General features: G+C 42.5%; 1 protein-coding gene across 3 annotated transcripts in view; it reads right to left on the bottom strand.

The window, feature by feature from the left end:
• Positions 1-26,306, bottom strand: part of VWA8 (von Willebrand factor A domain containing 8) — a 383,619-nt gene that overhangs the window by 228,905 nt on the left and 128,408 nt on the right. For all 3 annotated transcript variants that reach the window (XR_008888496.1, XM_056555457.1, XM_056555456.1), the window contains exons 18-20: positions 6,476-6,591; positions 5,704-5,810; positions 4,898-5,004 (exon numbers count right to left, since the gene is read on the bottom strand). Coding sequence is in view for 2 of the 3 variants with exons in the window: in XM_056555457.1 (XP_056411432.1) it covers positions 4,898-5,004; positions 5,704-5,810; positions 6,476-6,591 (330 nt within the window). In the remaining variant the exon portion in view is untranslated. The remainder of the gene's footprint in view (positions 1-4,897; positions 5,005-5,703; positions 5,811-6,475; positions 6,592-26,306) is intronic.

Below are 26,306 nucleotides of genomic sequence, written 5' to 3'. Positions count from 1 at the left end.
ATGACAGATTTCCTTTAATGTGCTCTGCAACAGCTTTTACAATAATGTCTACATATCTTTTAATAGGGTTTGTCCTACTAGAACAGTGGACCTGTACCTCTGATAAGCTGCATTTAATTTGGGCAACATACGGAGATGAAAAAAACACTTTAAATGAAAAACCCCACTTGTAACAACAATCTACAAAAAAAGAAGTGCTGTATCCTTTCATCTGAAAACACGTATTGTGACTGTACAGTTAGAACTACCTGTCTGTATTCAAGAGCAACCTCAAGAATTTGGAAAGCAACTATTCAAGTAAAAGAATAGTGATAGATATTCCAAAGTAAAAGACATGACCTTTAATAACAACATTAAAGGAACAGTCTCAAGGCAAAATTGTTTTTTTCTATAATGCCCATGCTGCCTGAAAATAAACCAATAAACAGGACTCCCCTTTTTCCACTCCTTTGGTGTCCCGGTAACTCGCTTCGCTCCTCTGCTGCCATCTTCTTCATGGTCCAGCCATGGTCAGCACATCACGCTGCTGGTCAGCACATCGCTGGTCGCAGCGATGTCCTGTCTCTGCTTGCAATAAGCTAAGCGGCAGTGTGAGGCATTATGCCAAGGTGACCAATGCCGTGGCTCAGTGCATCACACTGCCTCAGCCTATCACCAGCTGAGGCAGGACATCTCTGCGGCGGGCAATTTGCTCACCAGCAGCGTGATTCACCGACCACATGCAGACCATGAAGAAGACGGCAGCGGAAGAGCGGAGCGAGATACCGGGACACTGAGGGAGAGGAGGCAGGTGAGCCCTGTTTATTGTTTTATTTTCAGACAGCCTTGGCATTACAGAAATTTTTTACCATGAGACTTCTGTTTGTAGAAGATTTTTATATGCAGAAAAACCAACACAAATACATAGGTCTATTTTACTTTGACAGCTTGCCCTAAAGCGAAACTGACAGTCGGTTCACCAGCACTAACCCAATACATAGGATTATAGTGCAGGTGAACAGAATAAAAATGAGGTATAATTTACCCAGATACGTGATCCTATTCCAGAGATAGAACCGTTATTAGCTGGAATAGCTAATTGGTTAATAAACAAATTAGCAATGCCGGCTAAAAAGTATCTATCACCGGAACTGGACCACGGATCCGGATTAATTATTCCTCATTTTAATCCAGTTCACAAACACTATAACCTTGTGCATTGGGTTTTGCCTAGGTGAACCAGCTGTCGGCTTCCCTTTAAATTTTCGAAGATATTTTTGCATGTGAATTAAGTGTGAACAAACATGATTTAACCTGTTTTGTATTGTACTTCTGGTACAAATTCTGTGTGGAAAGACAGCACTAATTCCTTAATATTTTATGCTCATTTAAACTGTGAAATGTGTGGAACAAAAATCACATCATATAAAAGACCAGAGATTAGTAATAACAAATGTACTGTTGGTACTATACAAAATAATTACATAGTAAGGCATGGCTTAAGTGCACAGGTAACCACAATAGCATAGCATAGCAGTAGGTGTGTTACCTGGTCAATAATGAAAAAGTCCACAGAATTCATTTCATTTCCAAAAGGAAAAATGTTTAAACTAAAAAGTTTCATTAATTGCAAAATGTGCATTATTTGGCCGTGCGTGACATTTGCCGCAAACAATATTTAGGATGGACTATGAATAGTTTAAAAACACATATTTGCAGACACGGGCAATGACCTGGGCAATAGTAACATGGATGTTTCTGCTCTCTCTAGGCATTTCAGAAAACGTATATGATGCAATTCTCTTGTAATTACCTGACAATTATATTTAATGTTATGGTATTATCCTGCTTGAAGTTAATTTATAGTATCTCTCATACGTGGTAGGAACCTGTTCAGCTGAATATTGACTGTGTGTGATCTCTGTATAAGACCATGTCCACACTATTCTGCATTTGAGTTTTCAGCTTTTTCACTCTTAATACAATGAAAAATATACAATAGCACATGCGATGGAGTGGTTACAACATGGTACTTGCACAGGTTAAGGTTTCATTAATTTTTTTGTTGCATAGTAACTTACGAAGAATTTATCAACTGTTCAGTTGAATATTCACTATGGGTGCAGTCTCTGTGTAAGACCAAGTTTGCTATGTTATTTTGTGCTTGCTTTATACATTTTTCACCTTGTTCACTCTTAATTAAATATATATTAGCAGGCACATTTGAGTGGTCATAACATGGTACATGCACAGATTAGGGTCTTATATGACTTTGTTGCATAGTAATTTGCTAAGTATTAAATAATTTAGCTTTTATGTATACTAGTGGAATACAAGTATGCCAGCATTAAGGGTTAAATTACTAATGTGAAGCTAGTTTTGACAAAATTATTACTATTCGTGTTTCATTTGTTCTTCCTGTAGAACACACCGGCTGCAGACATTTATGCACTGATGTGGGGCGAGTTTAACTGCAGTGAACACAATTTCTTTAGACTTATGATTAAGTGGTCTGCTCCGAAACGCGTTGAGCCCTCTGTGTTTCTGTATTGAGACTGTTTGTATGATCATTTTATATGGATTAAATAAGGCTAAGTTTTCCCGTACCCTTGGAGTGCTGGATACTTTTTCTGCTAAAATAATAACATGGGTCATTTTTGTAAAGATTGCAAATTAAAGGGGTACTTCACTCCTGGACATCTTAACCCCTGTACAAAGGGCTGACACCACAGCGTTCTGAACATTTATGTTTAGAATGTCAGGTTCAGGTGGCCGTGATGCCATGTCCCCTCCATTCATATCTATAGGAGGAGGCGTGACGAGCTAATACAGCCGTCACGTCCCCATCCATAGACATAAATGACGGGGGCATGGTCGCCTAAACCCAGCATTCTGAACATCAATGTTCAGAAAGCCGGGGTGCAAGCCCGGATATAGCGGGGGTCCCAGTGGCCTGAACCCCCACCCCCTGATCAGACATCTTATCTTTTGGACAGGGGAGATGTCTAGGGGCAGAGTAACCCATTAAACCAGTTGTAAAATGTATCCACGGATTGAGGGGGAAAGCTGGTTAGGTGGTCATTGACCAGAAATGGAAATACTAACAGCAGTAGTAGTATTTCATTTCTTGATTTTTTTATTTATATATTTATTTTAACTTAAATTAAAAGATTAAACTAAAATGGAAAACTGACTTGTCAAAGTAGTTTTTTTTGTGCACAGATGGTGAAAATCTGCACAGGGGCACACCTGTTGGAAAAAAGAGCATCCACATTCTGTTTGCATACAAGGGCTAAGCCTACATATGTTTGCTGCATGTATTTGCCTGTTGGACTAAATACACCATTTGAAATATCTGATGTTTTTTTTTTTTTTATAACAAAAACTAATGAAGGACATAATTTTCCTAAGCACCTCATAACATAATCTGCCTTAAAACCACATAAAAGACATTTTAGGTAAAACTGCATTGGATTATTCTGAGCTCCTAAATTGCTCTAAAAATGTGTCACTAATTACAAGCAACAAGATGCTGCCAAAATGTGAGCTGACCCACTTCCCTTCCATTGCTGATTGTTGTATTACCTTGAGGACAATATCACGCTCAGATAAACAAATTAGTCGGCTTAGCCGCATGCATACATATTCTAAAATGAGTCTCTCTGTGACTGATGTACAGAAAGCAATGATTTTCTATTTGCCTCCCACCCCTTTCGCTTTTTCTCAAGCCAAGTGATGCTTTCAGAGGAGAAGCAAGAAACAGGTCATGTGGAAGTAGGTCAGCCAAAGTACTTAGAAAAATACGGCTTGTCAGTGTAGACAAGGCTTAACCAAGCCCTGTTTATAATACTGCAGAAGAAAGGGAGAAGAAAAGAGGACAGCACTTCATTTATTACCCATTTAGCACCAGGGAGTACCTCTCCAGAGTGGTTCTATAAAGTATCCTAACATCTAACAGCTCACCTGGAACATATAAAAAATATGTATACTACCCCTTGAAGGAAAATAGGAAACCCCAGAAGATAGCTGCTGTACTAGACCTGGAATAGATATGCAATATATAGCAAATATGACTCCGAGATATGGCTCTGCACTCCAAGAAAGAGGTTCCAATGTTTAAAATTGTCATATGAGAGTTGATGCAGTTTATTCCAGAATTATGTTTTTCTTATATAAACTACTTCAACTTTTATCTGATGATTTTATACATTGGAACTTCATTGTTGGAGTTCAGAGCCATATCTCACAGTCATTTTTGCAATATATAACATGACCTCACATCACTCAACGAAATCAACAGGCTCATTTCCTATATCTCCCATCTCTTCAAAAACTACTTATGTCTCTTTACTATCTTCAGTAAATGATGAGGCTAAACAGAAATCAGAATTTGATTATAGGAAAAACACATTAAGGACACAAAAGAATCTGTCAAAAATTTTTTTTGTTAAGAGATACAACTGTTTTGCAAAAATTGGGCCAGAAGTGAACAATCTAGTGCAAAGGAGAACCATAGTCATTGCCTATGAGCCAATCTGGTTTATTAAATAAAAGCTATTACTCAATTGCGGTTTCTCTGCACTAGTCTTTACACTCTCCCCAATCACGTCTTGACTACAGTGCTGCCCACAGAAAAACTTTATTGTGCAAGATTTATCAAAACAAGTAAATTAGTATTTGCCTATGGAAGCAAATCTGATGCCATAGTTTACAGGTTTACTACAATCTGGACAATAAAGTAATCTCTTTTACTGCGTCTTAATGGAAATCCTAGCAATTGAAATTACACTACAAATTCCTTCATCACAATTAAAATAATTATTTTAAAATATATTGCTAAAAAATAGGTATATGTGTGTTCGTGTGTGTGTGTGAAAAAAACATCTTTTCTTCTCCTAGTATAGCCTTTAAAACTTACCTGTGCATTTTCATAGAACAGGACATCAGGCACTTTCATCTTCTCATCAGGATTAAACACTGGTACAGTAACACTGCCAAGTCTCAGTATCCCGGATGTTATTTCACCTAGTAAAATAGTGCCCATTATAACACTGTTATCTAGAACGAAATTCCTGTTGTGACAACATTTATGCTAACATGTATTAAGACAATGCATCTTTCTAAAGAAAGCAAACAATCTTATTTTATCATCTATATATGGGGTGAAATTATGCAGTTCAAGGCTGATGCTACATAGTTAATTTGGCAGTGACAGCGGTCACCCCACTGGACATTGATGTGTTGTCTGTGTGGATCGTGCAGAATCAGGCCTAAGGTAACTAAATAGGGTCACATTGTGACTCACAAATGGCTGCAACCATGACCCGACAGTCACATAATACCCATCCACAACATGACCCTTTTCAGTTACCTTAGCGCCGATGCAGCACGATCTATGCAGTGTGACACGGCAATGTTGTAACTAAAATTGCAGTATAGCTCTAGCCTAAAGGAAACACATAAAAATATATTGCATAATAAGGACTTTTTGTACAGATAATCATTAAAATATCTCTCTCCTTTATGTCAAGATTTCTATAAAAATCTTTGTTTTCTTTTTTTTTTCTTCAATGTATAGAATTTGCAATATGTGTGAAAACTCTAATCTTGTGATCTTGTGCTACAGAAGATCATGGACTGTGTTTCACCGAAATTGTGCTGCCTAATATAAAATATATTTAATGTGAGACCTGTAACAATATAATAAAAGAACAATACACTTACAGCTGTAATCTTTGTTTTCAAGGGTTTCCATGTCTGAACTAGTTTCCTCTATCCCTGAATCCATCAAAGCTTTGTGTAAAGATGATCGAGCCAGACTTGGCAAAAATCTAGGAGAATATTAAAATGACGATTCAATCAAAGTAATATGCAGCTTGTAAGTACAGTTATGTACAAGGGTAGCGTTACCATATTCTTATAATGATTTTTTTTAATACCAATATGCAATGGCTAAAGTTCATTGTACTGCAACAGGTAGAAGCAAGGAGTCATGTGTAACATGTTAAGGAGGTATTCCAGTATTTAAATAAGATTATTACCCCAAGATATACTATTGTTCCCCTATAGAGCTACATCTTGAATATGGGATTCAGTTCTACACTCCAAAATGTACAAAAGCATATGAGGAGACTGGAGACTGTTTAAAATCATTGTGGTCACACACTAACCATTAAAAACCAATAAAAAGACTTGCACATTGAATTTAAATTATGGGGTGCCATGGTTATTTATAATCTGCATTAAATTAACAACTAAATGGTAAGGTCACACATGCTATATTTTGCTGCGTATTTTCTGCAGCGGATTTTTCTACCCATTGACTTCAATGAGTAGGAAAATAAGGCATGTGTTACCCTATTCTGAATGTAAACATTTTTATATTACAAAAAAAACTATCATACTAAGAATGTTGCATTATGTTGAAAACTGGCAAATTACAACTGATACTTACAAAGTCTATGCATCTACAAGGTTACCGGGCCCCTATACTCACCTTGAGAGACATGCCTTATTAACAACATGATGAAGACTTTCATCTGGATATTGAGCCAACCGTCTGCAGATCCGAAGTAGCTGTCTTGTAGATAATGATGAAGCTAAAGATTGTGTCTATAATGATAATGAGAATAGATAATGCCAATTTATAATATCAGTGTTTTTCATATATTATATTTATTGCATTACAGACTATAAGCTCTATACTTTCTGGTGCCGGAGATACTGAAACAGAACTATGAAGGTTAAAATGAACAATTACAAGCTGCTTACATCCTCCCTAATTCCCTACATTTTTCTATAAATGGTAAAGATCCTTATATCACAAGAATTTGATAAACAAAAAAATGTAAAATTATTATTACAGATAACCGCTGTAACTTGACACTATAACTGTCCCTTGGCAGTGTATGCTGCCATGTACACTCTGAAAGCAACTACATCATAGGCCAAATGTATATATTGGCTCCATTCAGCTGACAAAGTAAAAAAGAAGTGTCCTTATTAGAGTTGAGCAAACCGAATTCGGCAAACCCGGATTCAAACCAAACTTTAGGATTTTTCCAGTTCGGTGAGCGCAAGGCGGTAAATAGCACGAAAAACTGTGAAAGCATGTTTTTTGGGCGGACAGAAGAAGCAGGGTGGGCAGGGGGCGGTGAGATGACATAGGGAAAGCAGCAGATCGCATGATAACCCAGGTCTATCATGTGACTGGCTGCTTTCATGAATCAATCAGCACAAAGGCCAATAAGATGCAGCAAAGGACACAGATAAAGGCCAGTGACGTCACCCACAGCATTCCGAATGATGGAGCTACTGAAGAGAGCAGGAGAGGCAGTAATAGGGGCAGCTAGTATTTAGAAAAAGAGAGCTAAAGATTAGAAAGAGAGAAGAAAAAGGTACAGTTTGTGATTAGAAAGATAGAGAATGCTACAGATTAGAAATATAGACCTTGTGCGTGTGAGTATGTGTGAACAGGATTCGATCACCATGCAAGAAACCTATACACAAAAAAAATTAATAACAGCCTCTGGAGGGCTCATCTTTTGCTACCACAAATCCAAAACCTTTTTCAAGGCTCATACCTGCATATAACTGAGGCGCAGTGAGGTGCATTGATCTGCGTCACCCACCCACAAAGCGTATGTATCAGGGATGTGGAATTTCTATCGCCCGACGCCCGGGACTAGCAGTTTTGGGCGCCGGGCAGGTGAATTTGTCCGGCCCTTAGCCCGGCTTCGGGCAAGCAGGGCCGGACCTGACAAGTGCGGTGGCGATCTGCAGTTTGTATGGAGCGGGATCCCGACTCCTGCCCGCTCCATACGCTGCAGCCTGTGTCCTCGGAAGCAGAGCAGGGGAGACGAGAAGCCGTGTACATTCGTCTTCTCTCCCCTGCTCTGCAGACGTGCGGGGGGAGATGAGGGGGCGTGGCTTATTTCTCCCCGTGCAGACCTCCGTCCTCTGCCTTTGCTCCCCGCACGTCTGCATGGGGAGATGCTTGCGGCGCTCTGCAGTATGTATGGAGGGGGCTTGGGATTCCTGCCCGCTCCATACTCTGCAGCCCCCGGCTGTTCTCAGTAGCCGTAAGCCGCCGCTAATAGCCAGCATGCGGCGATCGCCGCGGCTGGCTATTAACCCTTTAGATCGCCGCTGTCAAAGCTGACAGCGGCATCTAAAGGGAGATCGCAGGGGGGGCGATCCACTATGGAGGTAGCCGGAGGACTTACCTCTGCTTCCTCCTGTCCCGGCTCTGTCATTGATAGATCCTGGCTGGGCCAGGCTCGATCAATGGATCACAGAGCACACAGATTAATAGAGTTCAATAGAATCTATTAATCTGCCGGAGGAATCTAATGATTCCTCCTATAAGTGTAATAAAGTGTAAAAAATAAATAAATAAAATAAAATAAAAAAGTTTTAATAAAAGTTTGAAAGACACACATTAACCTAGTGGTCTTCAAACTGTGCCCCTCCAGATGTTACAAAACTACAATTCCCAGCATGCCAGGACAGCCGTTGGCTGTCCGGGCATGCTGGGAGTTGTAGTTTTGCAACATCTGGAGGGCCACAGTTTGAAGACCGCTGCATTAACCCCTTCCATGTTAAAAGTTCAAATCACCCCCTTTTCCTATATAAAAACATGCAAACATAATAAAAATAAACATATTTGGTATGGCTTCGTGCGTAATTGTACAACCTATGAAAATATAACATTATGTATCCCGTACGGTAAATGTAAAAAAAATACCAAACCACAGATTTGAAATTTTTATAATATCCCAGAAAAAAAAGTTAAAAAGCGATTAAAAAGTCAGATCAATACCAAAATGGTACCGATACAAAAAACAGATTATAGCGCAAAAAATTAGCCCTCATACAGCCTGGTATGTGAAAAAAGCTACAGGGGTTAAAAAATGGCAATTAAAAAAATTTGAAAAAGTCCAGAATTAGTAAAACATGACGTAAACGATACAAATCTGGTATTACTGTAATCAGGCGCCTAAAGTATAAAACTAACATGTTATCTGACCACAAGGTAAATGGCGCAGAAAAGAAAAATCACCAAATCTGCTAAATTATCTTTTACTATTTCAATTTCACTTCCCTTTATATATATATATATATATATTTTTTTTTTTATTTTTTTTTTTTTGGTTCGGGGAATATGTTATTGAAAAATTAAAAGGTGTCATTATAGTAGGTAGTTATGGCTATTATAGGACGAGGAGGAAAAAAACGAGAGCGTAAAAGCGAAAATTGGCCGGACAAGTGGATCGGGACAAGTAGATTTTGCTCCATTTTAGTCCCGTGGACAAGTAGTTTTTTATAAAATTTCCACACCCCTGTGTATTCAAGTGTCGCCTATATGTGTCTATAGAGCCTGTGAAGAACGTAGTGATTTGTGACTATAATAGTGTTCCTGAACCAGCTACAATAGCCAGTGAGGTGCAGTGATCTGTGCGACCCAAAAAGAGTGTTAAAGTTACATGTATCTAGCTTGTAGTGTTATACAGTTGTGGTATATTTAATATTGTTCTGCCAACACATTCAGCACTCATTGTGCTCTCTCCTCTGCTACCCAAAAAGTGTGTTGATTAGTAACACGTATCTAGTCTGTTGTGTTATACGGTTGTGGTGTATTTAATATTGTTCCGTAAACACCTTCAATACTCATTGTGCTGTCATCTCTGGCATGCAAAAGCGTATTCCTCTGAACGTATCTGGCCTGTTTTATTACACAGTATTATTGAATTTCATATTTTTCCGCAAACACACCTTGTGCATTAGGCTTCTAAAGCGACTGTATTTTTAAAATTTTTGTTTTATTAAACTTGCCCTATATGCACCTTGTTGTAAGATAAACTCAGTTCAAAGCATTGAAACTTAAAGTTGACAGATAGGTTGGTGAAAAATCCCCCAAAAAGATTAATATGTCTAGTAAAGAAATTTACTAGAGGGTCTGCTTCTTCATCTCTGTCTGGAAGGCAATCATGGTGGATGTGGTGCGGGGGAACGATGACACATGAGAAGTGCTAACTGAGAGGAGTGGTGGGGATAATGAAGAGGAGTTTAACCCCTTCTCGCTATAGGATGTATGCATAAGTCCCAGCACCTGACACGTTCGCGCGCTGGGATGTATGCATACGTCCTAGCGATCTCCTGCACTACCACGGGCTGCAATCACGCTGGTCCCGCATTAACCCCATAGATGCCGTGATCAATCCTGACCACAGCATCTATGGTGTTGACAGGGGGAGTGCACTCCCCCTGTTCACCAACGGTGGCGTCGCGATACCATCGCAGGTTGCCGTTGGTTGCTATGGAAGCAGGAGGTCAGATGATAACCTCCTGTCTGTCTGCTACGGAAGCCTGTGAGATCCAGCCAGAGGATAGATCGCATAGTCTGTAGTAACTGCAGAAGATTAGGTCATACTGTGCTGCAGTACAAATGTGTTGTAGCATAGTATAACCTGTAATAAGTGAAAAATTAAATAATAAAAGATTGTTCAATACAAGTATGAAGTGTAAAAAAAAAAAAAAATGCCCCTTTCCCAATAAAACGCTGCATTGTCATTAAACAAGATCAAAAACACAAATCATATACATAATAGGTATTGCCACGTCCATAATGACATGTACTATAAAACTATAATGTAAATTATCCCGTACAGTGAACGCCGTAAAAAACACAAAATTTGCCAATTTTGGTACAGATAGCGTATTAAAAAAGATCAAATGGTATCACGTATCGCAAAAATTATACCAATAAAAAGTACAGCTCATCCCACAAAAACTAAGCCCTCACTCAATGGCGTTGGATGAAAAATAAAAAAGCTACAGCTGTTGAAAAATGAATGGCAGAAAAAGAAGTTTGCTCAGAAAAGGAAAATTAAGATAGAAAGCTATATAAAATGGGTATCGCCATAATCGTACTGACCCACAGAATAAATATAACATCACTTTTACCACACAGTATACACCATAAAAAAAATTTCAAAAAGAAAACCCTGAAATTTGCCCAGAGTTTTTTATTTACAAAAAAATGCTGCATGTATCAACAAAAATGCACCACTTATATAAAGTACAATTTGTCACGAGAAAACTATTTCAGAATCGCTCCGCTCAGAAAAAGCGTTCTAAAGTTATTACCATTTAAAGGGACCCAGTCAAAAAAAAAAAAGAGCCTGGTCAATAAGGTAAAAAAAAAAGGTTTAAGAGGACGATGTCAGTGGGCCTTCTGGTCCGAGCAGCTCAGGAACAAGTGATGGTACACTGATGCTGGATCTGAAGGCTTGACAAAAAAAACTTTCTAGAATGGGCACAGCAGGTTGTTGATGTACCTAGCTATTTATGGTATCCTGCCGTCTGGAAATTCTTTACTATGTTACCAGATGCAGGAAAGCAGGCACAGTGCCGTCTTTGCTGAGAGAAAGTGAGGCACAGGCAGGGTCCAAATTTAGGAATTAGGCCTCTACGTCAGCACCTCATGTATCACAAAGCCTGTCCCAATCCCGTCAGTTATTCATTGAGAATCCATGTCCTCCAGACAACAGTATTCTTCCAGTCACCCTGTTGTAGTGCACCTCAATTCATATCTGACCAAGTTGTTGGTGGCACAGGCTCTCCCATACCATCTTGTGGACTCCACCGCCTTCAGGCAACTAATTGGGTGTACCCAGCCAAGGTGATGTGTACCTAATCGCCATTATTTTGCTGAGACAGAGCTACGGTACCATGCCTGTCACGGTTGTTACGTGGAGTAGTACCTATGGCCAGGGGCAATACGTGGCCAAAAAAAGCTTTTCTCCATTTCTGTTGTCTCAATGGGATTTCCCAGGCAGGCCCGAGCCGCCTTGCTGGGGTAAAATTCTAATTTATAGTGTTTGCAAACACCCTGTGGCCAGCCAGGGCTGCTGGCCAAATTCAAACTTATTGCATTTGCTTTTGCAACCACCATGTGGCCAGCCAGGGCTGCTGGCAAAATTCTAATTTGTTGCAATTGATTTTGTAATTGCCCTGCAGCCAGCCAGGGCTGCTAACCAAAATTTGTATCTAGTTGCCATTATTATGCTGAGATAGTTGTGTCCTACATGCCACGGTTGATATGTGGAGTTGCACTTACAGCCAGGGGAAATACATGTCAGAAAAACAGTTTTGCTCCAATCATTGCTACTACTTCCAGCAAGGCCTGGGCCGTCTGGCGGGGGCAAAATTCAACAAATTTATAGCAGTTGCTTTTGCCACCACCCTGCGGCCAGCCAGGGCTGCTGGCCAAATTCAAATTTGTTAAATTTGCTTTTGCAAACACACTGCGGCCAGCCAGGGCTGCTGGCCGAATTAAAATTTGCTTTGTTTGCTTATGCAACCACCCTGCGGCCAGCAAGGGCTGCTGGCCAAAATGAAATTGACTCTTTGGCAGACAGGCTTCTTCCAAGCCAGACCCCATGGACTTCTGGGTTACTAGATTAGACCATTGGCCAGAACTTGCCCAGTGTGGCTTCGGAAAGAGTGTTGATTCTAAAATTAATCAGGCATGGATCAGTGAGGAATTTAAACCTCCAGTGCTAGATGCCACTGATTAGGCAGTGCTACCGCCACCCTTGCTGGATGCTAGTGACATCAGTCTGCCATCTCATACTGTACACTAATGACAGTCAGTCACCACCTGCTGTACGCGGGCTACTATTAGTAACACCAATCGACCATCACCCTACTTCCAGCCAAGCCTACACACACACAACCCATCATCCCCAGAAAAGGGATACTTTTATCAGCTATTCATACAAGAGCTACTTTGTCTTCAGTCTTAACTATTTTAGAACCCCAATTCTGTTAATTCTCCCAAAAAAATGTATCATTTTTGGCACGCCAGGATAAACCCATGACCTATTCCCATGCCTCCGTGTGCATATTAACACCGGCAGGTGTGAATAATACTAAAAAATGGGCGAACTCAAATAGTTACCATGGGTTACCACTAGAGATGAGCAAATCGAAGCAGACGAACCCGAATTCCTTACGAATTTCAGGATTTATTTGATTTGCAACTAATGCGAATATCGCTGTGAATCGCTTCCTTAAACTCCATTTAACAGCGTTCCAGGCTCTAGGACACCTAATATGGCGGATCCACATGTCAGTACATGGGGCAAGGATGCTGGGAAGGTGGGAAGGCAAGGCAGAAAGGGAGGTAGGCGGGATGACCCTGAATCACATGCAGGATGCAGCCTATCAACATTCATTCACCCCTGTGATCTCACGGCCCTATATAATCGGCAGCCATTTCGTGGCTGCACATTTCATGCCATACACTGCAGAGGGATAGGACGGACTGCGTGTCTCTGTGTGTTACACAGACACGCTGAATTGATCATAACGCAGCGTTCCCCTGCCAACTGCTAGTCACATTAGCGTTGTGGACACAGAGCAGTGCTTGTTGTCACTGGGAAGGATTTTTACGCTAGCCATTAACCTCCCAGTCACTTTATTAAGCATTTTATCAGAGAGGGGCAGATAGCTTTTCGTTGCCTCATACATTTCAACAAGCTGCCTTAACTTCATGAACCTTATCACAGGAGGCAGAAATGATTTTTCAGCGCAATTCTGTGTATTTTTTCCACAGGAAATAATCTACTGCTTATACTAGTCTGTAGATGGTGTGATAACCAGCAGTTCACACTATTCTTAATACTCTGTGACAGAGTGCAATTTTGGGTTGAATACACATTTTTTTATATATTTTTTTGTGGTGCTGCACTGTTGTGTCCTGCTGCTGTGCAAAAATATGTTTTTTCAGCGGACTGTAGTGCATTTTTCTGCCCTCAAACGTGCATACCACATACCTACATCAAAGCAGTCTACTATTTTGTATCTGTAAATCTCTAACAAGTCTAGATACTGGGAAAGTCCAGGCAAAAGTAATCACTGGCTGGTGTTTTACGAAAATACGTTTTCCAAGTGTACTGTAGTGCATTTTTTTGCCCTCATCAGTGCATACCACATACCTACATCTAAGTAGTGTACTATTTTGTACGTGTTAATCTGTCATGGGCCTACATACTGTGAAAGGACAGACAAAAGTAATCACCGGCTGGCGTTTTACAAAAATACAGAGTATTTAGGCGTACTGTAGTGCATTTTTCTGCCTTCATCAGTGCTTACCGCATACATACATCTAAGTAGTGTACCATTTTGTACCGGTTAATCTGTCAAGGCCCTATATACTGTGAAAGTCCAAGCAATAGTACTCACCGGCTGGTGTTTTACAAAAATACAGAGTTTTTAGGCGTATTCTGCCCTCATCAGTGCATACCACATACCTACATCTAAGTAGTGTACTATTTTGTTCCTGTTAATCTGTTAGGGCCTAAAAACTGTGAAAAGGCCAGCCAAAAGTGCACACCTGCTGCTGTTCTAGACAAACACTCTTTTAAGCGTAGTGAAGCGCATTGTACTCCCCTCATATATGCACTAAGTATGTGAGGCAGAGAAGTGCCAGGACAAGCACATAGGAGAGGCAGAGGCCTAAATCCTTCAGGAAGAGGTCGCAGCAGACTAGGGGCGAGTGGCAGCAGGAGTCGCAGCGAGAGGCATGAACTCCGGTTATCAGCTAGCGGTCGTGTCTCGACCAGCAACCCAACTGCAGTGACGTGCAGACACAACTCGATGGTGATGAAGCCGATCGCACTTGGGAGCTGGGTGCAGAAGGGGCTTCATCCTCATCAGGTGAAGAGAGTTGCAGGTTGCCCTTGAGGCAGCAGCTGAGCCAGCAAGGTGGTAGCATGGTTGGCAGTCAGCGTGGTGGCATAAGTGGAAATTCTGGAGCCAAACATGCCCGGGGGAGACCACCTGCTTCGCGGCAGCCTACCTACCCAGGAGGTAGTGGAACAGGGGTTCCTGGAGACGGTGGCAGTAACAGTGCGGACTATTGGTGGGAAAATCAGCTACTCGGTGGTGTAGCAGTTTTTCATCAAGCATCCACAGGAGGAGCCACATGCAAGATATGTCTGCAGAAGGTGAAGTGTGGCCAGGATCCCAATGTTGGCACCACCGCCCTGCATCAACACATGCTTCGACACCATAAAGCGGCCTGGGAGAACCGTGGCTCCGATGTAGTGGTCCAGCCTGCTGCATCACCCAGTGGCACGCCACTCCCTCCTTCAGCCAGCCAAGGCTCCCCCACCTCAGCCGAAGAGAGCTGTGTGTCATACCCTCCTTCTGTAGCTCCAGATGCTCCTGCTTCTCCCACTTTTAGTAAGCCATTCCATCAACAATCCATCCGCTAAGCCATGTCCAAGAGACAATTGTATGCGCCCACTCATCCAATGGCGCAGAAGCTGAATGTGCTCCTGTCTAATTTGCAGGTGCTGCAGTCCCTCCCTTTTCAATTGGTGGACTCTGCACCTTTCAGAGAACTGATGGATTCTGCCGAGCCAAGGTGGAGAGTGCCAAGCCGTTATTTCTTTGCGAAGAAGGCAGTACCAGCCCTGCACAATTTTGTGGAAGAGAAGGTTGGCTAGTCCTTGAGTCTGTCGGTGTGTACCAAAGTGCACGGCAGCGCCGACATCTGGAGCTGTAATTACGGTCAGGGAAAATACATGTCCTTTACGGCTCACTGTGTGAATGTGGTTCCTGCACAGTCATAACCCCAACTCGGACAGGTCACACCGCTTCCTCCTCCATGCTGTCAGCCTGTTGGTCCTGTGAGTGTGCGACTCCGCCTCCTCATCCTCCACCGTGTCCTCAGCCTCCACTGCCCGGACAAGTTTCAGTGGCCCTTCAGCATACCATGTGTGCAGGGCACGGCGCTGTCACGCTGTTCTTCACATGGTTTGCCCTGGCGAAAAGAGTCGCACAGAGAAGGAACTGCTAAAAGTCATTCGTAAAGAAATCAGACCATGGCTTACTCCACGAAATCTGGAAATGGGAACCATGGTGACTGACAACGGGAAGAACATCTTGGCCGTGCTGCGATAAGGAAGGGTGAAACAAGCGCCCTGCATGGCATACGTGTTAAATCTGGTTGTCAAGCAGTTCCTGAAGTGTTCCCCCCATTTCCAAGATATCCTAAGAATGGGATGGAAACTTTGCATGCACTTCAGCCACTTGCACACTGCAAAGCACACCCTCCTTGAGCTGCGTCAGAATGGTATCCCCCAACATAGTCTGATTTGTGACGTTGCCACATGTTGGAATTCCACCCTGCATATGTTGGACCGACTGTAAGAACAAAGAAAAGCCATCACTGATTTCTTGATAATCCAAGCGGATATGGGTAATCTCATGTGTAACTTCAATGTGAACCAGTGGCAGCTTATACGTGAAACCTGCCATTTGCTAAGGCTCTTTGAGGAAGCTACAGTATATGTAAATCACCAGGATTACGGGATGAACGACATCATTCCACTGCTCAATATCCTACAACAAGTGTTGGAAACGATGGCTGGTCAGGGCAATGGAGATGTTGTGCCTACATCTCACGGCCACATGAGCCCTGTGGGGGCTGAACTGAAGGAGGAGGAGGAGGCGGAGGAGGATGAGGGGCACAGTGGAGCACAGTTTAGGTTTAATGAGATGGGCAGTGTTTCTAGTCATCTGACAGGAGAGGAACAGCATGATGAACTAGAAAGCTAGAGGGTTATGAGGAAGGCAAGACAGAGGACCCAGACACACCGTGGCAGTATGCAGTGGAGATGGAGGCAGGGAGACCATCCGAGTCACTTGCACAAATGGCACGATGCATGCTCACTTGCTTGCGCAGCGACAGCCGAAGTGTCACCATTCGGCAGCGGGATGACTTCTGGGTCTCCACCTTATTGGACCCTCGCTACGGCACAAAATGGGTGCCTTTTTTAACACCCACTGAGAGGGAGGCCAAACTGACCTACTACAGAGAGATCCTACGTAGTCAGTTGGCCCCATCGTCCATCCACTAGCAGGTCTTACTTGGGGGGCCCTCTGCGCTCACCTTCCACTGTCATGGCTGCTGGGGAGGGGTGGGGTGTCAGGAGCAGTACCAGCTCCATCAGCAGCAGCACCAGCTCCAAAAGCAACAGCCTCAGTCTACAGTCGCTGACGAGTACCTTTCTTCACCCGCATAGTGAAGTAACTCATCAGCAGTAGGTAGACATGGAGCAGGACCTGAACCAGCAGGTGGCATACCTTGACATGCCCATGCCAACACACCTTGAAGATCAACTGGACTTCTGGGCAGCCAAACTTGATTTGTAGCCGCAACTTGCGGAGTTTGCCCTGGAAAAGCTGTCCTGCCCGGCCAGTAGTGTGCCATCAGAGTGGGTGTTTAGTGCGGTGGGGGCCATAGTCACCCCAAGGAGACCTCGTCTGTCCACGAAAAATGTGGAGAGACTGACCTTTGTGAAGATGAATCAGGCATGGATCAGCCAGGATTTCCACCCACCAATACCAGATGCATCAGAGTAGATTGACCATGGTGCTACACCAACACGTCACAAATATGGATAGTGCCAAACAGATTTAAGGCCCTGCTCCCCAGTTACAAACATTCCAGCCACCTTCATCACTGGGTACTGGTATTGCCACCCACCACACCACTCTGTCACCGGGTCACTTTCAGGACTCCTGATGCTGCTGCTGCCACCTCCAGACTGTTTCATTCAGACACAATTTTGTCTCCTTATGCTTCTGCCAACTCCAAGCTGTTCCATTCAGCCACTATATAGTCTCCTCGTGCTTTCCCCACCTCCAGGCTGTGTCATTCAGCCAATATATTGTTTTGTGATGCTGCTGGGACTGTCTTGTATATTACAATTTTTTTATGTTAGCACTAGCAAACATACATGCTCAATCGTGATTTCAACATTGATCTTTTAATGTTAGGGGTTGTGAAGCCCTCTTTTGTACACATAACTTTTCCAAAAAATTTGGTGGATCAGCCGAACCGAATTTTTTAAAAGTTTGCTCATCTCTAGTTACATGTCACCATAATTGATCCTTTAAAACTCTTAAAAACTACTTGAATACACACCTAACAGTGTAAGGCAGGGGGTTATAACTGTTAGGCAGTGTTGTATACGTGTGTAGGGGCTTATTTCATTGCTGGTTCAAGTCGAACCAAGCAGAACCGAACTCGCAATTTTCAAAAAAATTTTGCAAGTCTGGCAAACCGAACTTTTCAAATGTTCATTCAACTCTAGTCCTTATACATTAATAAATCTTAGGGTCGAATTTATGAAGGTCTGTGTCTGTTGTCAATCAGGGAAAATGTGAACATTTTTGACCACTTTGCTTGTGCAAGATGTTGTGACCTTTTACCGATCTGTGCCATGCTTACAAAGTGGGTGGGGCTATCAGGGTCTGTTTGTGGTTTTGCACTTGCGCACTAAATTAACTACAATTGACGTCTGCTAGCAGATGAAAATTGTGGTGGAATTGTGTACCAGCTACAAATTCTGAGGTTGTCACACAGGGAAGCCTCAGAAAACACTGGATTTTATCAATAGAAGTGTATGTCTCTTGATAAATCCAGTGCAATCTTACTGGCAGGGATTTACTTAAGACTGGCATGTGAAATGCTGGTCATAGTAAATTCTTCCTTATCTTTTTTGTTGCATGGAAAGTAGCTGCAGACTGTGCTATTCCATACAGAACTAGCAAGCAGAATTACTGTCAAGCTCCTCGACATAAACGTCTGATGGACATTGCAAAATGTAATGTGAAAAGTAGAAAAATAGCAAAGTCCTCACATATAATAAAGAGCTGCTGGAGGTTGGTGAACCACTTTCTCTGTGGGGGACAGGAGCATCTTGAGGGATTTATACAGTGCACATAGTGGGATGCTCTACGACTTTAATGTGGTTTTGCTTTAGGATTACACAAGATAAAATGAAGGCCATCGTAACTTGGGAGAGCATTTCAATCTAGGATTTGTGGATCCGGCAGGAGAATTTAATTTAGTCTCCTGTCGTATTGCTGCTGGACCCATGTTTTACACCATTTATTGCAAATTGTCTCCATTTGGCTCATTCTCTGACCGTATCCAGTTTTTGAACCAGACTGAAAAGGGCAGCAGCAAACCAGTTTTCAGTCTGTATAAAAATAAAAAAACGGAAGGAAATTGAGCTAAACAGAAACACTTTCTGACTTCCTGGGGCTCACTGAAACGAATGAGGGTACTGTTTGGTTCCGGGAGCAATATAGCAGGAGGCAGTTTTGGAATTCTTCAGCTGGATTCACAAATTCTAGATTTGAATGCACCCTAAAAGAGGTTCCTACAGAAACAGCTCAGAATAGGCTATTAATAACTCATTAAACTTTCAACACCAGACAACCCTGCTGATCAGCTGTATGGGCACAGTACCTGGATATAAAAAGAGTGGGGGTATATTTTCCATAATGTACGATCAGATCAGAACAGATGCGTGAAATTGTGAAAATCTTTGCAACTTTTGTCATCAATATGTTTCCAACTAATACTCTTCAATTTTTAGTATATATTAGCATTTAGTATATATTAGGCATGAAGCTTTCACACCTCTAAAACACTTAAAATGATCACTCTACACATTAGACAGATATTTGTTTTTTATTCAAATTTACAATACATTGTGCATCACTTGGCAAAATTATTCACATGTATGCAAGCCACGGGGCTAGGGCAGAGGATGTGACAACGGACGTCAACAGAACCCGACAGGTCCCATTCATTTTGAATGGGGTCTGTCAGGGTTCCATTAGATACCCATGGTTTTTCATGATTTTATCAGAAAAAAAACTGACATGCAGGATTTGTTTCTTCGCTAAAGTTCTATAATTATAACAGAATCAGCGAACAGAGCTCCCTTTCGGAACTCTTACTGCTGATGTGAGCCTAGCCTTATCTGTTATATGAAAATAGAATATACACATGGAATAACAAATTACCCTAAGTGTAGAGAGCTGGAAGTCTTCGCTTGTACATTGTGTAGTGATCATGCTGGGTTACTGCAGTCCAGCTGCCATTCACTTTGGTGGCAGCTAAGTTTCAGTGACCCAGCACACTAGCGGGGGGGTTATCCATCATGTATACCAGAGTACTAGCATCAAAAAGTAGTAAGCTTGCACCTTTTTACAACTTTATACCGCACTCACATGGGCGGAGCTTACTATACAGTGGTTGAGGCTCCATTTGAAGGAGGCAAGGTCTACTGCTCACCCTGGATTTTGTAAAACCTAAATCACAAATAAAACCTACACTAGTTCCTAACTGGCATAAGTTCCAGTCACATATTTTAAGCGGAGCATAATCTAATGATAGTTTTTACTTATGACCGGTGTGTGATGTGCCAGTCTATGTAAATTCCTCCCATTGTGTTTACATCTGGCTATGGCTCACCCTAACAGTAGATCAGAGGTCAATGCGGCCATGTTGTTGTCAGCCCACCCTGCAGTGTCGGCGTTGACGTCCGCATTTCCCTGCTCCCGTGTCCGTAGTCAAGCCGGCCCACTTCTTGAATATTCATTCTTTGAAATTGTGTGGGAATGACGTTTTTCACTTTCTTTGCCGCCCCTTGTGTAAGCGTCCTAGCCTGGTCCAATCGTCCTTTGCGCCAGGCGCATGCGTCATGTTTATTTTGAGAGTCGTATTCGGCGCGTAGTGTGCATGTCTGGTCATTTTGTGAATCGCGTTCTAAGCACTACGCTTACAGCGTAGTGCTAACATCGGCTACATGAGTAGAGTAGCCCTGCGCATGCGCAGTAGTCCTTACAGATAAGGGCTTACATTAGTAGCGTAGCCCTGATCTGTAACGACAACTGCGCATGCGCAGGGCTACGCCAGGAACGTAAGCCCTGAACTGGAAGGAGAACTGCGCATGCGCATGGCTACACTACTAAAGTATGCTACGTTAGCACAACGCTGGCAGCGTAGGGATGCGCAGGCACACATTTCTCTACCGAACGATGGAACATAATGGGCGTGGAAAGAAGAAACAAGGGGCAGAATCTAGGACGCCTATGGGCGGAAATAAAAAAAAAGGGGGCATGCACATAGGCGTGAGCAAAAAAAATGATGGGCGGAATAACAAGGAAAAATAGGTGGCACCTAAGCGCATAATCAGGCCGCTAAGTATTAGGGGAATGGTAGTTTTCACAGACCGAACAACAGGAAATAAGCAACAACGTGAGCCAGACAGAACGCCAACTCAGGGAACGACAACGCTAATGGATAAGGCGCATACAGTACAGGGGTGTTATGTGAAGTCATCAAGTAAGAGGAAAAAAGTTGGTGAAATAAGCACTAGGCAGCGGAGTACCCCTTTAACAATTAAACTTGCTATGACAAAGGTATTAGAAACTAAACATTGTACCAGTGGTCAGTTAGTGGAAAATACTCTCTTCTACTTTGATATACTATATGACACTTTCAACTGGAACATTAGAAGGAAAAAAGTCAGAAACAGGTGTTAAACTAAAAAAAAAAATAGACATGAGTTTAATAATATCAGATGGGCCTGAAAGCACATGATTTTGGGACAATGTATTCAGCAGAAAATGAATTTTTACTGTTCTGCTTAAAACATCTAAAAATAAGCTCAGAAAGACACCGTCTTATGCTGATAGCCAGCTGGGATTTAAGATTTATTTCCCCTGCACCAGATATTTTTAGAATTCAACTTTTTTGAGCATTGTGTTCCTAATGAATTACATATGCCTGAATACTTTATTTTCCATTCTTTATACTATTTTAGTATCCACAGACAAGCCTCCTATCAAAAAGATGAACATTAATGAAGGGAAAAGGATTTTTCAAACTTAGAGGAACTGCAGTTATTGTGTTATAAAAGTGAAAATCAGACAAATAGAAACAATGGCTTAGATTTACCAATTTGTGTCTGATTTTTTTTGCCTCAAACAGATAGCAGCCATCTCAACAAATATTTTGTTTTACCAGAGCAATTTAAGATATGAAAGCTGAGTTGTGATTGGTTGCTGTCAGAGAAAAATCAGACACAATATGCCAATATGTACACTCATCAAATTTTTATATGAATGCCATAGCATATACACAGTATGTAAACACGACAACAAGCTAAAATAATGTATTTACTGCCTTGATATGATGAGACACCTTTTGTTATGATTTAGTGGTCCAAATGACGACTTTTAAGAATAGGTACCAGTCAGTCATGGTCATGACTAAGAACTGTAAATAAGATGCAAATGCATTGGATGGAACATTGGCCCAATTTATAGATGAGCCGAAGACAAAAGCTCATGATTTTTCCATTACAACCGAGCTCAGAGCTCGGCTTTCATTATACCAGAGTTTGATAAGATCTGAGCTGTGATTGGTTGTTATGGGCAAAACCAGACTGACTGAAAAATCTGAACTATTGACTTTTAAAACGTTCTTGCAATAAAAGTTTTTGCTCTTTAACAAGAATTTAGCTGGATTTTTCCTTGTGATATGAACATTATGTAGATGACTTGGTGTATGTATGTTCATGACCGGTGGAAGAGATGGCAACAAGATGCACTATGAGAAGAAGGCTAGCCAGTAAAGGTAGTGGGATGCTGTGGGCAATTTTCTGCTGGGAAACCAATGATTGGTATTCATGTGGAAGTTACTTTGACATGTATCACCTACCTAAATATTGTATTGGTATTCCTTAATGGCAGTGACCTCTTTCAGAAGGACAGTGTTGCCTGACACACTAAGATAACATATTAGTAAGAAAGGGTAAGGTGTTGAATTCCTCAGGTTCCAATCCGGTCAAAAGAGCCAGCAATGAGCTCTGATCTCAATCCAACTGAAAATCGCAGTTTTTCTGAACAAAAATAGCAATCCTTGTTCTACCCTTATTATTTGTTTTCTTTCCCAATACTTCTATGTTTACTAATAAAATTGAGTGTCTTTTGGTATATATTTTTTGTACTTTGTTTTCTCTTTACTACATTTTATTCTTGTTTTGTAATATTTATTATTCACATAGGGGGACTTTTTGTGGCACCGCTGAATGTTAAGTAAACCATGTCAAATATCTCCTGAAATAAAGTGTTTTATGGTATTCCAGTAAAAGAAAACTGTATGATAATCAACCCCAAGATATATAACTTACTAATATAGTGCTAACACTACTAGCACAGCATGTTTTCCTGTCATCCCACCCCCCCAACAGGAAGTTGTGTAGTCCTGTCATTTTCAGTGTGGTGCAGTCTCAGCACATCTCCATTCCATCTCTCTCCCAATACAACGCAACATCATCTGCTGTCTCACGAGAATCATCTGCTGTCTCAGGCTGGATCTTGTCTCTGAGTTTAAGCCCCTTCCCCCTGGGTAATGTAATTACCTCTGACCAGCCGACATCACCATCTCCCCGATATATATATATGGGACAATTAGGTAATAATGAGGTGTGTTTACAGCATACTACATAGTGTTGAACAATGCCACAGGCAGACTCGGAACGAATGCAGCAACTACTGCAGAGCAATAGTCTGCTGTGTGAAAAATTCTGCAACAGCTCTGGGCAGAGAACAGGCAGGTGTGGGAGAGGGCAAGATGGGAAAACTGTGATGAAGAGTTAAGGGAAAGCAATGCATTCTGGGAATTGTAGTACTGAGAAGGTGCTCAGCCAGGACAGTACAGGAATAAAACGCCCAAATACAAACAAATTTTTGGTGGTTTCAGAACTGGGGCAGAAAGGTAAGCAATACTACAAGCTTCTGCACCATTTTATGCTTTTTTACCTGACTTCAGAGTACTCCTTAGGGGTAAGTACTCGGATATATAAATAGTAATATTTCTGATACAGAATCGCACATGAAATAAATAACATTTAAAAAATGTTAGAAAGGAGACTCACCTAGGGGTGTTAAGCCAACAGGTGATGGCAACAAAGGGCTAAACGAACAATCCACTGCTCTTAAAAGGGTACTCTGCCTCTAGACATGTTATCCCCTATACAAATAATAGGGGATAAGATGACTGATTGCAGGGGGTCTGGCTGTTGGAACCCCTGGCGATCTCCGGGCCGGCATCCCGAACATTATGTTCAGAACACCAGCTTCGGGCAGGCGTGGTTGTGATGTCATGCCACGCCTCCTCCATTCATATCTATGGGAGGGGGCGCGATGGCCTTTTTAACCTTGTGATAGGCTCTGTAAACAAGTGCAGATCTATGAGTGGACCCAAATACTTAAAGAAAGGAGAGAGACTGAACTTTGCCAAAGTTACCCAGCAAAATGACAATTGTTCTGGAAAAATGGATGCATATTAACGTTGTTTTTATAGACAACCAAAGTAAAGGAGATCTCCGGTAGGAGTTTTTTTTTTTCCTTTTTAGGACTATGGCCATTGTGTGGGATCTAAAAAAAAAAAAAATTTGGATAATCCTTGGATTTTTTTTTTTTTCTGTAACATGCTCATAACTCCTCAAGTCCCATAGCCAGCAAATGAGCCTCACAACAATATGGCTTCTCCGTCATGTTTCACTGAAGAATGTGTGCATTTTTCTTTGTAGGCTGAAAGGAGAACTGCAGCCAGAGATTTGCTTTTTTTTATTTCTTTTTTTTAACTATAGCCATTGTGTGGGATAAAAAAAAAAAAAAAAGCATTTACTTACCTCAAGCTCTCCAGTGATACGATCACCTTTCTGAGCTGAACTGTGACTGCTGTCCACGGAAGCAACAGGACCCAATATGTCACACTGTAGCTAAGCAAATTGCTCGCCAAGGAGGTACATCACTGTAGCAAGCAATTTGCTAAGCTGCAGTATGACACATTGAGCCCGGGTGCTCCTGTCGTGCTGCAGCTATGGAAGACGATCGCATCGGGGAACTGGGGCAGAACACCAGAGGCACCACGGGAGCACTTGAGGTAAGTAGATGTATAATTTTTTTTATATCGGACACAATGGCTATAGTTAGGAAAAAAACAAACCACCGAACGGAGTTCTCCTTTAAGCCTACAAAGAAAACTGCACCCTGTCTTTAGTGAAACATGGTGGAGAATCCATAAAGTTGTGAGGCTCATTTGCTGGTTAAGGGACTGGGGTTTTTGAGCATGTTACAGGAACAATGAAATCCATTGATTATCAGAAAATTATAGAACAAACGCTGCTGACAAGTGTTAGGAAACTAAGGTTAAGGGCGTGGCTTGGCGCCAAAGAAGAGGGCCGCATGAAGGACTAGCTCCTGCTCCAGAGGCCTTAAACCCAGCTTTTCCAACCTGGAGACCCAGCCAAATTGATGGGGAGGACCTTCCGCAAGGCCCGGAATCCACCCTCTGCCTTGAGGTCCCCTGCAGCTGCTCCACACTGCTCAGCCCTCCCCACCTCTGCTCCCTCTACCTGGGGCCCAGACCTCTGTGCCTCTGCATCCTTGGATTCGGTGGGGTCTGGACCTGTGCCCTATACCATGCACCTCCCCACCCCTTTGGAACCCCTGACAGAGTGTTATCTCCCCCTGGCCTCTCCCAAGCCCCAGAGGGTCCGACTGCCTGCTGTGATGCAAGCCACTGCAAGAGTGTCCTCCCAGGGCTATCACCATCTGTCACCTGGGTCCTCAGCGCCTCCACCTGCCCCTGGTCCTCCCACCTGGGATGCCCTCTCGGACGCTGATCTCCTCTGCTCCGGCCTCTCTGTGCCCTCCTCCACTCTACCCGACCTTGGCTTGCTGCTCTCACAAATTCCCACTAAAGAAGACTTCCTTTCTCTTATTGCTGAAGTTAAGGACACCTGTCGGGCGGAAATTGCGGCTATGTGCCAGGATCTTCAGCATGTCTCTGACCAAGTGGAAGGCCTGGAGGATGCCCATGACACTACCAGAGCTTACATTGCTCAGATCCATTCTAGAATTGCATCCCAGATCCATTCTACAATTGCATCCCAGATCCATTCTACAATTGCATCCCAGATGGACTTTCTGTGTGACCTTCATGCCCATGTGGAGGATCTGGACAACAGGGGACGGCGCAATAATATCCGTGTGCGTGGGTTGCCAGAGGCTACCCGTGATGAGGATCTTTTCTTCACATTGGAAGCTATCTTCAACCTTATCATGGGTGAGCCTTCTTCCCACAAGATTAAACTGGACAGAGCACATTGAGCCCTCCGACCTAAATCTACCTCGGGCGTCCCCCCCGGATGTCATCTGCTGTGTCCACAATTTTCAGGAGGCCATGATGGCTAAAGCTCGCTCCCTGAAGCCCCTCTCCAACTGTTCCAAGATTTGTCCTGACTGACGCCCCGGAAAAGGCAGATGCTTCAACCACTCCTGGCGGTCCTCCGTTCTGACCAAGTGCCTTATCGGTGGAATTTTCCATTTGCCCTGCATGCCCGTAGGGATGGACGCTCCGCTGTGTTGCGCTC

The sequence above is a fragment of the Hyla sarda genome, chromosome 2 (genome assembly GCF_029499605.1).
Source record: "Hyla sarda isolate aHylSar1 chromosome 2, aHylSar1.hap1, whole genome shotgun sequence".
Taxonomy (NCBI): Eukaryota; Metazoa; Chordata; class Amphibia; order Anura; family Hylidae; genus Hyla; species Hyla sarda.
The sequence above is the reverse complement of the archived record's forward strand: the minus strand, read 5'-3'. Positions and strand labels throughout refer to the sequence as shown.